This window comes from Alosa sapidissima, chromosome 13 (genome assembly GCF_018492685.1).
Source record: "Alosa sapidissima isolate fAloSap1 chromosome 13, fAloSap1.pri, whole genome shotgun sequence".
Taxonomy (NCBI): domain Eukaryota; kingdom Metazoa; phylum Chordata; class Actinopteri; order Clupeiformes; family Clupeidae; genus Alosa; species Alosa sapidissima.
In genome coordinates, this window is record NC_055969.1 from 34062184 (window position 1) to 34078468 (window position 16285).

General features: G+C 44.9%; 1 protein-coding gene across 2 annotated transcripts in view; it reads left to right on the plus strand.

Annotated features, from left to right (window-relative positions):
* The first annotated feature begins 504 nt into the window (after positions 1 to 504).
* Positions 505 to 16285, plus strand: part of smyd1a (SET and MYND domain containing 1a) — a 17485-nt gene continuing 1704 nt past the window's right edge. The window contains exons 1-7 of one of the 2 annotated variants that reach the window (XM_042058846.1): positions 506 to 765; positions 6681 to 6857; positions 8300 to 8513; positions 9392 to 9522; positions 9826 to 9864; positions 12262 to 12454; positions 15429 to 15521. In XM_042058846.1, coding sequence (XP_041914780.1) covers positions 629 to 765; positions 6681 to 6857; positions 8300 to 8513; positions 9392 to 9522; positions 9826 to 9864; positions 12262 to 12454; positions 15429 to 15521 — 984 coding nt within the window. In that variant the 5' untranslated portion in view covers positions 506 to 628. Of the gene's footprint in view, positions 766 to 6680; positions 6858 to 8299; positions 8514 to 9391; positions 9523 to 9825; positions 9865 to 12261; positions 12455 to 15428; positions 15522 to 16285 lie in introns of both variants that reach the window. The other variant, XM_042058847.1, reaches the window with a different exon arrangement.

Below are 16285 nucleotides of genomic sequence, written 5' to 3' on the forward strand. Positions count from 1 at the left end.
AATCCAGCTCATATTCGGGGCAGATCCGGCTCATATTCAGGGCAAATCCAGCTCATATTCGGGGCAGATCCGGCTCATATTCGGGGCAGATCCGGCTCATATTCGGGGCAGATCTGGCCTGTATCCGGGTGTTGGTCCACTGGTGTGCGGGGGCATTATGAGCATTTTGATGAGGGCCTCCAGGGCCTCTCTCTAGATCTGCCCACTGACAGACACACACAGCTGCAGTCCCATCCCATACACACACACACACACACACACACACACACACACACACACACACAAACCAAAAGACCAAAATACTCCAGAGACCGGCCCACGCACCCAAATATGAAGGGGGGAGTCACAGGAACATTACCCCCGCGCAGGCACCTCTTCCTCAGCATGAGACAAGCCAGCCCCCCCCCCCCCCACACACACACACACCCCTCCACACAGAGGTGGTGCAGCCGGAGAGGGAGAGGCTATTTTTGGAGGGGGTGGAGGGGGCGTGGGAGGGCCATAGAGGGAGGCAGGTGGCGTGGAAGCGTCAGTGTGTGGATCCTGCACGGAGCAGTAGCCGGCGTCTTCATCTCAGTAGCCAGTGACCCCCCACCCTCGTGGATTTCTCCCCCCCAACAGCAACACGATGACCCTGGAGAAGGCTGACCCCGTGGAGGTGTTCGACGCCGGGTCCAAGGGCCGAGGCTTGCGCACCACCAAGGCGCTGGTGGCCGGGGACGTCGTCTTCACAGAGGCCAGCTACGCCGCCGTGGTCTTCGACAGGTGGGTGTCGCCGACCGGCAGTACAGAGAGTTGGCACAGGTGGCAAGAGTGGCAGGTGGGCGCACTGGCAGGTGGCGTGATTGCATCGGGTGGTAAAGTCATGCATATCCCTCAGGGAGATCGGGAGGGTCTGGAGATCCCGTGGGTGCAGTGTCTGCAGGAGGGTGTTGAGCGTTGACCTTGTTGACCAGAGACTGATATTGGCACTGAGGGAAAAGCTGGTCACGTGCCACACACATATGCCCTGCCGATAAAGTGCATCGTAGTTCTGAGAGAGAATTATCTACAATAATATAATGTAATAAGGTGCTTAAATCTGGTTAATAAGGTGGTTAAAAGCTCAAACTGTCTCTAAGCTGCTCGAAGTCTTGCCATTTACTGAACTAATCCACCGGTTAGGCATACCACACGGTCACACCACACGGTCACACCAGTTGGTGTAATATGTCACGCTTGTTTGTTTCTTTGCTCATTTTGTTTGTATAATGGTATATATTGGTATAATGTTACAATGTTGCAGATGATATAGTGTTATCCTTCTGGTAGCGTGTTCCCTCCTGCTTCAACACCAAGTTGTACAGTAAGACAGAAAAGTGTGTAAGTGTGTAGCTGGCTCTATTCCTGGAGAAGGTGGTGGGGGTGCAAAGTGGTGGCGTAGGGTAGTGTTGGGTGGTGGTGTAGGGTAGTGTTGGGTGGTGGTGTAGGGTAGTGTAGAGTGGTGGTGTAGGGTAGTGTTGGGTGGTGGTGTAGGGTAGTGTTGGGTGGTGGTGTAGGGTAGTGTTGGGTGGTGGTGTAGGGTAGTGTAGAGTGGTGGTGTAGGGTAGTGTTGGGTGGTGGTGTAGGGTAGTGTTGGGTGGTGGTGTAGGGTAGTGTTGGGTGGTGGCGTAGGGTAGTGTTGGGTGGTGGTGTAGGGTAGTGTTGGGTGGTGGTGTAGGGTAGTGTAGAGTGGTGGTGTAGGGTAGTGTTGGGTGGTGGTGTAGGGTAGTGTTGGGTGGTGGTGTAGGGTAGTGTAGAGTGGTGGTGTAGGGTAGTGTAGAGTGGTGGTGTAGGGTAGTGTTGGGTGCAGAGTTGTGTAAAGTATCCAAAACTCACACTTAAGTAGAAGAACATATTTGTTCAGAAAAAGACTTAAGTCAAAGTAAAAGTAATAAATAAGCATACCACTTCAGTAAAAGTCTTAAAGTATATTTTATTTACAGTACTTAAGTATCCCATTATAAAACATACTTAAGTACTGAAAGTAGAAATACAAAGTACTAGTAAAAGCTTTCGAGGCCAGGTTGGGTGACAACCCCCTCCCTTCGCTCTGCTTTTAATGAAAAAGAAAGCAGTCAGAACTTTGGATATGCTGTTAAATTCATGCAGCGCCTTCAAACTTGGTGCCTACACTTCATACACAATGTCTTCGAAGCCTGAACAAAGGTATGGCTGCCATTTATTTTTCACTGCTGCTTCCTTGTAAGCACAAATTATGGTATTAATGAAAAGCAAGCAGTTAGAATTTTTATTTAATTCAGCTTCTTACAACAGCCTACATATCGTAAAAATACCAATTACCTGCCCTTTCGTTTGAAAATTCTGAAATTACGCTTTTTAATACTTCAAAATAACATTTGATAAATTAACCTTACATTTTTTAGTAGCCATAGGTGTTTAGATTTGAACAAAATCTGGTTTGGTTCTTACCAAGGCTTTTACTGCCTGAAATATTCGATTTTGTTCACCACGCTCGGAGTTTAGTGCTGGCCTTCTCACGGCACATCAACTGTTTGACCAAGAATTCTCGTCACAAATCAAAATTCCACTAGAATTCCATGCGGATTTGTACACGCAACCTTACAACACTGTTTCAGCTCTTCAAGTCACGCTAAAATGTCCTTTTTTTTATCATTTTTGGTACATAGCTAATTTAGATACACTTATGGTGTGGGTGCTTGCATTTCTTTAGGAATCCACCATCTTGGTTTGTATAGAAATGAATATTAAGTGACACATGCACGCAAGAGGTCGGAAATACGGAACGGTCGGTAATAGGTGACGTTCTGATAGGCCTTGGTGTGCTTTGTATTAGCTACAATTTGCTAGACCTTAACTCTGTCACTATTCTTCATTCATTGCTGTGTCCTGTTAGAGCCAGACCCACATTAAAATGTAGGGTCTGGGGACTCACCGTTTGCAGTGCTCAGTCCGAGGGGCGGGATAATCGGTTGTCTTTCAAATTCCCTCTGCACGTAATAGGACAGCGCTACAACTCATGAGCCCCATGCGTTTTCCCTCCAGCGGAGCTAGTTGGCTAGTTCAAACTTTTGCCAACTTAAAAAAAGCTTAACTTGTGTCACGCTGTTCGCCATGTAACCTTTTTTTCAAGTAGCAGGGAATTCACGCTGAACTGTTTTAACTCTGCCATCAATCATTATGTTAAGCCCGCCTAACGACTCTACACACGATGTGATTGGCCCTATCGAAGTTTAATTTTTCCAGCTTGCGAGCCAACAGAGAGTTGCTAGACTAGCCCGGGAAGCAAATAAATTTGCTGGCGGTAGGGTGCGTCTAGATTTCTAGGCTAGTGTCCTGTGGTGACATCAGGTCAGAAAATGGTGCGGTTGCAAATATGTAGCTGAGTGGACACTGTGGCTTTTGTACGGCCATAGCAGGAGGCGGCGAGAGGAAGAGAAGAGGAGATGGGGGTCTCTCGTAACGTGGGCATATTTCTGCAGCCCACATCATCTGCTGAAGCGTGCTCTCCTTACAGCAGATTTCACAGAGCTGAGCGTCTCTCAAGCCGCTGCTAGCTGTGGATTCTGTGCCTGACATGCTCCTTATCCGCTCAGGTATCAAGTGCTTTCCTGGACAGTCCATACTGGGCCTCTCCCAGGCCAGCAGCTCTCATTGTGCTGCACATACCCAGAGAAACTGGTGAGCAGCATTTGTACTGGGTGCAGTCAAAAATGCAGCCAAAAAGTAAGAGAAACAGGAGATAAGAAACAGACATTTGCTGATTTGATGGCAGACACACACACACACAGCATAGAGGCAGGCTCATTTCACAGAGTCTTTCAATGTCTTAAAAAAACACACAGAACTTCTCAGGCCTCAGGAATGTTCTTCTCAATTCTCTCAATTTCAAACAGGAAGATGTTTTGCAGGCAAGTAAGTGTGTCGGAGAGGCGTAGAGAGAAGGCGCACATGAGAGGGGCGCTGGTTCCACTCTGCTGATCTGCTGTTTCAATGGAAATGGAAACTGTTGGAATGGACAAAGCAGAATCCTCATGCCCCCCCCCCCCCCCCCCCCCACACACACACACACACACACACACACACACACACACACACACACACACTCACCTCCCCACCTATCCTCAAACACACACACAGTCGTCCGAAATTAGTCTGCACGTGCGTGCAGGAGCGACAAACATCCAGATCAGCTGGAGCTCACCCTGCCTGGAGCTCACTCTACCTAGGTCTGTGTGTGGATGTGTGTTTCTGTGTATTTTAGAATTTAGATCACCTCAGACAGACACACATTGAAAACCAACTATTGACTTTGCATTTTGTTTACTTTTTAGCGTTTTTAGTCATGGTATTATGGCATTTGTTTTATTTTATTTTTTCAAACACAAAATGCTAAATGTTGTAGCATTATATTTTCATTTTTAAAACAATCCAGACATTGCTTCTTGTTGGGTGCGGGATTTCGTGGCGTTCATGGCCAGGCTGAGTGACACCACACTGCCGTCTCACCTCCATAAAAAGCCTGGAGGCTGTGAGGACAGACCAGGTCCAAAACACAGCACAGATATTTCCATTTGGACGTCTTATAAACACACATGATCAGTTCCATTACCTGCCCTGCTCAATAAAACAACAGGAAGACGATGTGAAAAGGAGGCTGGCAAGGGAGGTGTGTGTGTGTGTGTGTGTGTGTGTGTGTGTGTGTGTGTGTGTGTGTGTGTGTGCGCGCGTGTGTGTGCCCGTGTGTGTGTGTGTGTGTCCTCAGTATTGCCAGTGCGCCTGTATGCCATCTTAAAATAGCTGCTTATGTAACGCAAACATCAGCCTGTGTTTCTTTGGTCTGTAAGATGATGCAGAGATAGTTTGCAAGTGAGATGAGGGGGGGGGGGGAGCAATGGAAAACACATGACTGGCAGTATACTATGATCTGGCTGTGTCTACAGTGTAAAGGTGCTTTTAGTTTAGTTTAGCGTGTTTAGTTAGCACTAAAAGCTGCGTTTGGTTTATGTCACGCAGCAATTCTCCTGGACAAGATAAAACAGATTAGAGACTCTCATATGTATCCAAAAACACACACTCTCTCACACACACACACACACACACACACACACACACGCACATCCTCCACGTTGGCTTTCCGTTGTTGTTGTTGTCATGCACTGTGAATTACGGCCTTCGTCTCCTCTGCTCAAAAGTGCCCATATAAAGAATGGAAGACTCAGGAGAGATGTCTGTGTGTCCGTCTGTCCCTGGAGCTGGTTGTGTTCTCTGGGGGTGGGAGTCACACAGACATCTCCCCAGCCCCGGCCCCAAGGGCTGCTCCCCGGAGGGATCTGAACCCCTTTGTGTGTGTGTGTGTGTGTGTGTGTGAGAAAAGGGCTGGTTGTTTGAGTCCAAGCTGATAAGAACACCAATCATATGCATTATGGCTGGACGGTGGATTTAGAGCTGACTGTTTCTGTCTATATAAATATAATAAGCAGCCCATGGTCATGTCTTCTATATGTGCAAACTGTCTATATGTGTATATATTGAGTGCTTTTCACTGATGTCTTAACCCATTTGTGCTGGATGCTGCATGACGCAACATTCCATCTCCCGCCTGTTGCTGCATAGCGCAGCATTGACTCTCCCGCTGGATGCTGCGTAGCGCAGCATGCTTTTTATTTCATGTTTCTAGGTGTACAGAGGCTTAGATATTAAGGTTTTGGTAGACGTTGACAATTTTTAGTATTTTTTCAGAAACCCCTCAGAAAATAAGGTTATTTAGTCTAGAATGCCATAGGATTTTATAGGCGTTTTTAGCAGGCATATTAGGAGTAAATGGGTTAACTGGCTTGTATCAAATGACTTTGATGATACGAGTTGATCCTCTGGGAACTGGGGATGTTTCTACAAGTGTGTTCTTTTTTAACAAACCACTGGCAAAGGTCACCCTTTCATACTGCGCTCAGCCATGTCCATTATGACTACTGGACGATAAGTATAAGTAAGTATATATATATACTATTATATATATATAATTGTTGAGAATTGTGGAGAATTGCTGAGAATTGCTTTAAAACTTAAACTGTTTACCATGTTGTTAGTCGCTTTGGCTAAAAATGCGTCAGCCAAATGTAATGTAATGTAATATATACTCTTGATCCTGTGAGGGAAATTTGGTCTCTGCATCTATCCCAATCGGTGAATTAGTGAAACACACACAGCACACAGTGAACACACAGTGAGGTGAAGCACACACTAACCCAGAGCAGTTCGGTTACAAGCCCGAAGCCCTAACCAGTAGGCCACGTCTGCCCCCACATACTGTACACACACGCCCTAACCAGTAGGCCACGGCTGCCCCTATAGTCCGCCCCGCTTGTCTGGACAATGCTGAAGTTTTCCTGCTGTTCAAAGGAAGTTCTGCTACCGTCTACGCACTATTGTCTGCTTGCTCTAGGGGGTTCAGGCCTCGGTCTCTGTAAAGTACCTTGGGATACTGTTAATAATACTACCTACATGGAACTGAACTGAATTTAATTTAATTTAATTTAATTTAATTTAATTTAATTTAATTTAACTGAACTGAACTGAACTGAACTGAACTGAAATTAATTGAACTGAATTGAATTGACGTGAATTGAACTGAACTGCACTGAACTGAATTGGATGTGTCTGTCCTGTCTTGTGCCCAGTCTGGCTCTGCAGGTATGCCACAACTGCTTCCGTCGGCAGGCCAGCCCCCACCGCTGTGCCCAGTGCAAGTTTGCCCACTACTGCGACCGCACATGCCAGAGGGCAGCTTGGGACGAACACAAGAGGGAGTGCTCCGCCATCAAGACAGCGGGAAAGGCCCCCAAAGAGAACATCCGGTGAGGGAGTGTGTGTGTGTGTGAGTGTGTGTGTGTGTGTACATGTGTGTGTGATGTGTGTGTGTGTACATGTGTGTGTGATGTGTGTGAATGTGTTCTAGAACACATAAATAAATCTTTAAAAATGGACAGAATGCATTTTTTTGAAGTTGGAAGACTGTGTTTAAACAAGTCGTAATGGCTGTGCAACATTTACAAATGTCTTAATACATTTTTAAACTGTATTTGCAGTATCACTACCCAAAAATGTCTGGTGGCGCAACCAAAAGTAGGGCCTTCCACCCCCCCCCCCCCCCTCCCCCCCCCCCACCCCCCCCAAAAAAGCTGCTGGGATACTGGGTATCAGATTTACACAATCCATAGGCACAACCACAACCATATAGATAGGGCTCTCTAAGGCTCTGGGCACAACGCTCTCGAAAGCTTGCCAGACCTCCCATGCCTAGTTACGAGTTGCTAAGCCATAATTGGCATGTGGCGGTTTTCAGGCGTGGCTTAGTGAAGGGTCAATTATGACGTCCCAAGTTACATGCCGATCTAGTTGGGGTCAGTGAAGATGAGTCAAGCTGGATGTAATCTGTTGGGGAATAGCTGTTTTGGCTGGAAACACAAACAGCTCAGTTTTTGAGTGATTAAGCTGAAGGTGCCAATCTGTCATCCAGACTGAAATAGCCTTATGCAGAAATCTGATGGGAAACGCTAGAGTCCTCAAGTGGGAAAGACAGGTAAAGTTGAGTATCGTTCACATTGCAGCGATAGTCAAATCCATGTGAGTGAATGGTCTCACCCAAGGAAGTGGTGTAAATACAGAAAAGCAAGGGTCCTAATACTGATCCCTGAGGCACACCTGTGGTCAGGTCATGAGACTTTGATACCTGTCCCTGCCAAGACACACTAAGCGCTTTCAGACATACGTGTAAGACCGGAGGTTCTGCGGATGTTAAACGGTGGGGCCGTATATCTGAACGACATAACCGGTCATATGGAAGTCCGAATTTAGCCGGTTGTTCTACTACTCCCCCCCTAGTATTTCCTCCGGACATTATGTAAATGTGCTGTGTCTGAACGAAGCGTAGAACATGCGGTTAAAATTCACACCTAGTAAGAGGGCGTGTCGGTGATGTTTCTTTCGTGCGTCCATGTTAGAGGTGGATTTTGTCGTTCGTTCTCATGACACAGTTCGCGTCGTTCAGTTTGCCAAGATGATTCGTTCTAAATCGTTCGTTCGTTCAGTCGCATTTCCGGTAGCCTACAAAGTAGTTCAGCGGTGAATCATGGAATGCAGGTTCTCAGCTCGTCGTTTGTGCAAACGGTCAACACAACACTGTAATTGTAGCGGCAAATATATAGCTGCAGATACCATAGCTACAGTAACACCCCTGACTGTCTGTCTGTCTGTCTGCTGGTCTGTCTGTCTGTCTGTCTGTCTGTCTGTCCCCCAGCCTTGTGGCTCGTGCCATGTGGCGCATGCAGAAGTACGGGGGCCGAGTGTCGGACAGCCAGTTGACCACACTGGACCTACTGCAGGATCACGTGTCGGACATGGTGGATGAGGACGTGAAGGAGCTGCAAGACGACGTCCAGAAATTTCTGGAGTACTGGCCCAAGGCCAACCGGGCCGTCGGTACAGAGTACATCTCACACCTCTTAGGAGTGGTACGTTCCGCTCACACAAACACACCTCTTAGGAGTGGTACGTTCCGCTCACACAAACACACCTCTTAGGAGTGGTACGTTCCGCTCACACAAACACACCTCTTACTCTCACCCAAACACACCTCTTAGGAGTGGTACGTTCCGCTCACCCAAACACACCTTTTTGAGTGGCACGTTCCTCTTACCCAAACACACCTCTTAGGAGTGGTACATTCCGATCACCCAAACACACCTCTTAGGAGTGGTACGTTCCTCTCACCCAAACACACCTCTTAGGAGTGGTACATTCCGATCACCCAAACACACCTCTTAGGAGTGGTACGTTCCTCTCACCCTCACCTAAACACAGCTCGTGTCTGGCAGTCTGTTTTTCAGAGCCACTGCAATGCTTGGAGACACATAATGTCATGGTGTGTGTATGTGAGAACTGTGCTGCTTGTGCTAAAAATACACACACATACTCTCTCTCACACGCACGCACGCACACACACACACACACACACACACGTGTGTGTGTGCGCGCGTGTTTGTGTGCATGCGTGTGTGTGTTTGTGTGCAAGCGTGCGTGCGTTTGTGTGCAAGCGTGCGTGTGTTTGTATAAGTGCGTGTGTTTGTGTGCAAGCATGTGTGTGTTTGTGTGCAAGCGTGCGTGTGTTTGTATGCGTGTGTGTGTTTGTGTGCAAGCATGTGTGTGTTTGTGTGCAAGCGTGCGTGTGTTTGTATGCGTGCGTGTGTTTATGTGCAAGCATGTGTGTGTTTGTGTGCAAGCATGTGTGTGTTTGTGTGCAAGCGTGCGTGTGTTTGTATGCGTGCGTGCGCACATGGGCTTGCTTGCGTGCTGTGTGTGTGTGTTAATATCTCCTGTAATCTGATGGCAGATCAAAGTGAATGGCTTCACCCTGAGTGACCAGAGAGGGCTTCAGGCTGTCGGCGTCGGTCTCTTCCCCAACCTGTGTCTGGTCAACCATGACTGCTGGCCAAACTGCACTGTTATCCTCAACCATGGCAAGTTAGTATCCTCACTCTCTCTCTCTCTCTCTCTCTCTCTCTCTCTCTCTCTCTCTCTCTCTCTCTCTCTTACACACACACACACACACACACACATACAGAGTGAGCTAGAAGGGTCATGTTTGTATGAATGTGCTTGTATGTGTGTCTACATTTTAACCATGTTGTCTGACAAATGTGTGGTGAGTGTGTGTGCATGTGTGTGTTTGTGTGTGTGAAAGAGAGTATTCTCCATGTTGCAAGCGTACACCACTGCACACGTGAGCCTGTTCACAGCCTCTCTGCTTCTGATTCTGTCTTCCAGTCAGTCAGCTCTGGACTCTGCATTACACTCCCAGAGAAGGTGGGTCTCAAATCTGACCTCTGACCCCTAGCCTGTGACCTGTGTGTTTGTGTATGTGTGTCAGGGAAGGTGTGTGACCTGTGTGTTTGTGTATGCGTGTCAGGGAAGGTGTGTGAATTCTAAGGTCTTTGCATCTATATTTGGATATATCTGGTCATCTTGTTGGCATTGCTCTTGTTCCAGTGGTTTTGTCTGGATTTTAGGCTGTTAACAAATAGTTTACAAATGTTAGACTGTTTACAAATATGCATGACAACTCTGTCTTTCTACAGTATGTTGTCAAGTTTTGTATGTCAGTTTTTGTCGAATTTGCTGGTAACACTTTATAATAACTACTCACCCATTTGTTAAGCATTTCTAAACTATTGCTAAATGCTTTGTTCCTCATTTGTAAATGCGTTTATCTTGTAAGGTATAGAAAGTCCTCACTTTAAATAAATGTCCTTAACTATCCATATGTAAATCCTGAGTTAATAATAAATTATAGTAGTCAGTGGTTGATAGAACATGTATCCACACCCTAACTAATCATTAAAGCATGTGTTTAATCATTATTTTTATAAAGACATGCATACATGTAATGTTAATAGTTTCATTCATAGTATCATTCACACCCATTCTAACTGATCTTATAATAATAATACACTTATTTTTTATAGCACTTTTCTAGACACTCAAAGATGCTTTACAGTTTTGCTACATATACTGTAGATACAACACACAGACAAGGTACATGGACAAGGTTACATAACAGACATAAAAACACACACAGGTGCATGGAAAGCAGAGGCCAAGCTAGAAAGGTGGCCAATGAAAAGGAGGGGGAACTGGGCACGTCTGTTAACAGGCCAATGAAAAGGAGGGGGAACTGGGCACGTCTGTTAACAGGCCAATGAAAAGGAGGGGGAACTGGGCACGTCTGTTAACAGGGGAAAGCAAGTGGTGATTTTTGAGGGCCTGTTTGAAGGATGGTACGGTGCTTGACTGATGTGGTCGGGGAGGGCGTTCGAAACCATAGACAATTCCTTAACAATGGCTAAATAATGGAAATATTACTTAATTAACAAATTATTATTGTATAATTCATTAAAACAATTTATGAATATATTTTGGATGTAGGCTTATGTACTATACACTAACCATTTATAACTGTGTGTACAAATGTTTTACTGATGAGAATTAATGTAGGAACAATGTTTTACAAATGATGAACAAACCATTTACTCATAGTTTACAAATGCTTAATAGTGTGCAGTTATTATAAAATGTTACCAATTTGTTTGCTGGTAATAACTCATGGTTGTTGGTAATGACTGATCTGTGACTGACTGACTGATCTGAGGGCTGAATAGCCCCAAGTAAATCAAACTAGACTCCGATGACCTTTGCATGGTGAGAACAGACCATGTGATGACCTCTGTACAGCAAGAATCACTATTCCAGAAAAATGCAGCGAAACAACCAATGGCCATGCCGCAGTCTGTGAGCTGACCAATGAGCAGGCAGCAACCAGAGAGATAAACAATGATCTTTGAGCTTCTGCTGGCTCAGTTTCATTAATAACACTATCTGCTGCCAAAATGTCTGCTATCCTAATCTATGATAGGATAGTCTGTTCAAAGACAGATAAAGTTGGCCTTCATGTTGTTATGGTAAACAGTAAATAAATAGATGTATAAAAAACAGTAAAGTATACCTTATAAAACAGTCTTACGGTACAGTAAAGTATACCTTATAAAACAGTTCTCAGCTTTACGGTACAGTAAAGTATACCTTATAAAACAGTTCTCAGCTTTACGGTACAGTAAAGTGTACCTTATAAAACAGTCCTCAGCTTTACGGTACAGTAACGTATACCTTATAAAAGAGTCCTCAGCTTTATGGTACAGTAACATATACCTTATAAAACAGTAAAGTCGTCTGTTGTTCTGCATAATTCCATTAAATCACAAATTGTAGGTGAATTATGTTTGAATAGCACTTTTGTTTACAAACAGGAGCAGGAGAAAATAAAATAGGGATGAATGAAGTAATATGCATTCCTTCCTGCATTCACATTAAAAATAGGGATGAATGAAGTAAATAAATGCATTCCTTCCTACATTCATAATAAAATAGGGATGAATGAAGTAAATAAATGCATTCCTTCCTACATTCACAATAAAATGGTGATATTGATTGGTTATTGGGCACGTTCTAATATAATATAATATTAGAACGTGCTAACTAATATAATGGGTAGTCGCAACATACAGCGTCTAAATCGGGCCCGTTTTGCTCTGTTTGTGGTGTGCTATCTGGTCTTCTCAAGTGTCCTCAAACAGACCACCACTTCTATCTTACGGCTGCCTTTCTCTGATTCCCCCACGTTTTTCGACATCACTTCCTGCGGAGCAGAATCGAGCTGCGTGTGCTCAGCCCTATCAAAGAGGGCGAGGAGCTGAGCGTGTCCTATGTGGACTTCCTGAACCTGGCCCAGGACCGGCAGAAGCTGTTGAGGAAGCAGTACTACTTCGACTGCAAGTGCGAGCACTGCAGCAAGGGCATCAAGGACGACCTCATGAAGGCCACCACGGATGGAGAGAAGAAGGTGGGAGGATAAATACACACACACACACGCACGCACGCACGCACACACGCACGCACGCACACACGCACACACACACACACACACACGTACACACATACATGCACGCACACACACACATGCACACACGTACACACATACATGCACGCACACACACACACGCACACACACACACGCATATGAGGGGCCGTCTAGGCCTTAATTCATACTTGGTCTTACACACACTATCATAATCTTGCACATACACCACTATACTCATGCACACTCACTATTATAGTCATTTTACATGTATGTATGAGAGGGTATAGTCGTGTATGTGAGAGAGTATAGTAGTGTATGTGAAGGAGTATAGTAGTGAATGTGAGAGAGTATAGTAGTGTATGTGAGAGAGTAAAGAGTATAGTAGTGTATGTGAGAGAGTATAGTAGTGTATGTGACAGAGTTTAGTAGTATATGTGAGAGACTATAGTAGTGTATGTGAGAGACTATAGTAGTGTATGTGAGAGACTATAGTAGCGTATGTGAGAGAGTATAGTAGTGTATGTGAGAGAGTTTGGTAGTGTATGTGAGAGAGTATAGTAGTGTATGTGAGAGAGAGTATAGTAGTGTATGCGAGAGAGTATACTAGTGTATGCAAGAGAGTATAGTAGTGTATGCGAGAGAGTTTAGTAGTGTATGCGAGAGAGTATAATAGTGTATGCGAGAGAGTTTAGTAGTGTATGCGAGAGAGTTTAGTAGTGTATGCGAGAAGGTATAGTAGTGAATGCAAGAGAGTATAGTAGTGAATGTGAGAGAGTATAGTGGTGTATGCTCAGTTCACTAAAATATGACTTCGCCAGACAAAAGGAGCTGGTAGCTAGGCAATTACAATAGAATAGGCACCCCTCATGTCTTTGTAGCCTAATTTGCATTCGGTTTGCAGTAGTAGTTTAATATTTAGTCACATAGGACTTGGCTGATTTTTTCCTCCACCACTAGGTCTACACGAACATTGTTGACAGTGTAGGTCCCGCCCCTTCCTTGATTTTAATTGGCTAGCTAGAGAGAAGTGACATTGACAAACCAATCAGGAACTGAGAAATCAAACTCCTTCCGTTTCATGCAAACTCTCTCACATACACCACTATACTCTCTCACATATACTACTAAACTCTCTCACATACACTATTATACTCTCTCGCATACACTACTATACTCTCTTGCATACACTACTATACTCTCTCACATACACTACTAAACTCTCTCGCATACACTACTATACTCTCTCACATACACTACTAAACTCTCTCGCATACACTACTATACTCTCTTGCATACACTAGTATACTCTCTCGCATACACTACTATACTCTCTCTCACATACACTACTATACTCTCTCACATACACTACTAAACTCTCTCGCATACACTACTATACTCTCTTGCATACACTAGTATACTCTCGCATACACTACTATACTCTCTCTCACATACACTACTATACTCTCTCACATACACTACTATACTCTCTTGCATACACTAGTATACTCTCTCGCATACACTACTATAGTGAGTGTGCATGAGTATAGTGGTGTATGTGCAAGGTTATGATAGTGTGTGTAAGACCAAGTATGAATTAAGGCCTAGACGGCCCCTCATACGCACATACAAATACACATACAGATATGTACACACACACATACACGCACACACACATAATCATAACACTTAGCTCACTAACAGTTAGTTACATCAGGAGGCTCGAAACAGCCATCACCTGATGCGTCCCAAATGTGGGCTCCAGACAAGCTCTTGCACTCAGTCATGTGGAGTGACCATGGTAAGACTGCTGTATCACTGTGCTGCCACAGAATATACAACTCCGCACAAGTGTCACTGTGGAACAACAGGCCAAGTGTGATGTGGTTGGTGATGGTATGTGGGCCATGGAGTATGATTTGCTATGTATTCCTCTAGAGATGCAATCATAAAAGGAGAATTACATGATATGTCAGCGTTTCAGTTAAGGCACATGATGGACTAAGGCACAAGTGTGTGTTTGTGTGTGTGTGTGTGTGTGTGTGTGTGTGTGTGTGTTTGTGTGTGTCTTGGGCGGGGGGGTCTAAGGCACAGTTAAGAAAAGATGTTGCGTGTTGTCACGCCATTAATTGATTTGACTTCCATAATTGGCTGTACGGCTAATGGCTACCATGCTTAATCATAACCCAAAACGGAACACTCTGAACATTCTGACATACAAACTATAATAACTCACACCGTCAGCATCAGTGTCAGAAATAGACTGAGCAATTGCTGTGACTCTTGCCTCGTAAAGGACCATTTACACAAAGAATGAGACCTTAACTAATTTTCCTACTATTAGCTGAGGTTTGTACAATGATTTTGCAACATTTCTTCAGCTATGCGGTAAATACACGGGGCAGTTAATATGGCATTAATATGGGTTCGTTTCTATTAGCTCGCATAAAACACTGCCCTGCAGTTTATACACAATGCAGCTAATACACAGGAAATGACTGCAACTGTAACTTTAACAAATTTTAGACTTTATCTTTATCTTTAGCTCTTTATCATTGGAGATCTTCATTTTAGTCTAAGACAGGAAACCGTCCCTGAGACATTCCCCACCCACCCCACCCCCTACAAACACACACACACAGAGTTTTAGACTTTATCTTTATCTTTAGCTCTTTATCATTGGAGATCTTCCTTTTAGTCTAAGACAGGAAATCGTCCCTGAGACATTCCCCACCCCCCCCCCCCCCCACCCCCTACAAACACACACACACAGAGTTTTAGACTTTATCTTTATTTTTAGCTCTTTATCATTAGAGATCTTCCTTTTAGTCTAAGACAGGAAACCGTCCCTGAGACATTCCCCACCCCCCCACCCCCTACAAACACACACACACACACTGTCCTCCTAGCTTGGTAAGCAGTAGCTTCTGACACGCTCTGTCTGTGTCTGTGTGTTCAGCCCACAGCAGAACAGGTCAAGGAGGTGACCGACTTCACCATGAAGGCTCTGGGAAAGATCGAGGACGCGCGCGTTACTGGGGACTTTGAAGAGGTAAAGATACCCAACCCTAACCCTCCACACACACACGCACACGCACGCACACGCACACACACACACACGCATGCAGACACACACACACACACACACACTCACACACACACATGCACGCACACACACACACGCACACACACACACACACACGCACACACATTAACTGCTGTTGGTGAAGGTGCACTCAGGGAACATAGTTGTTTACTCTGAAAGCCAGCACTACAGTATTCTATACTGAACACCTAAAGATGCAGCTGCAGCCCAGTTTATATATGCTGCAGCCCAGTTTAATGGCTTATATGCTGCAGCCCAGTTTATATATGCTGCAGCCCAGTTTAATGGCGTATATGCTATATGCTGCAGCCCAGTTTAATGGCTTATATGCTGCAGCCCAGTTTAATGCCGTATATGCTGCAGCCCAGTTTAATGGCTTATATGCTGCAGCCCAGTATAAGCAGCCCAGTTTAATGGCTTATATGCTGCAGCCCAGTATAAGCAGCCCAGTTTAATGGCTTATACTGTATGTCATATACTGCAGCCCAGTTTAATGGCGTATATGCTGCAGCCCAGTATAAGCAGCCCAGTTTAATGGCTTATATGCTGCAGCCCAGTTTAATGGCTTATATGCTGCAGCCCAGTATAAGCAGCCCAGTTTAATGGCGTATATGCTGCAGCCTAGTTTAATGGCTTATATGCTGCAGCTCAGTTTAATGGCTTATATGCTGCAGCCCAGTTTAATGGCTTATACGCCATGTCTGCTGTTT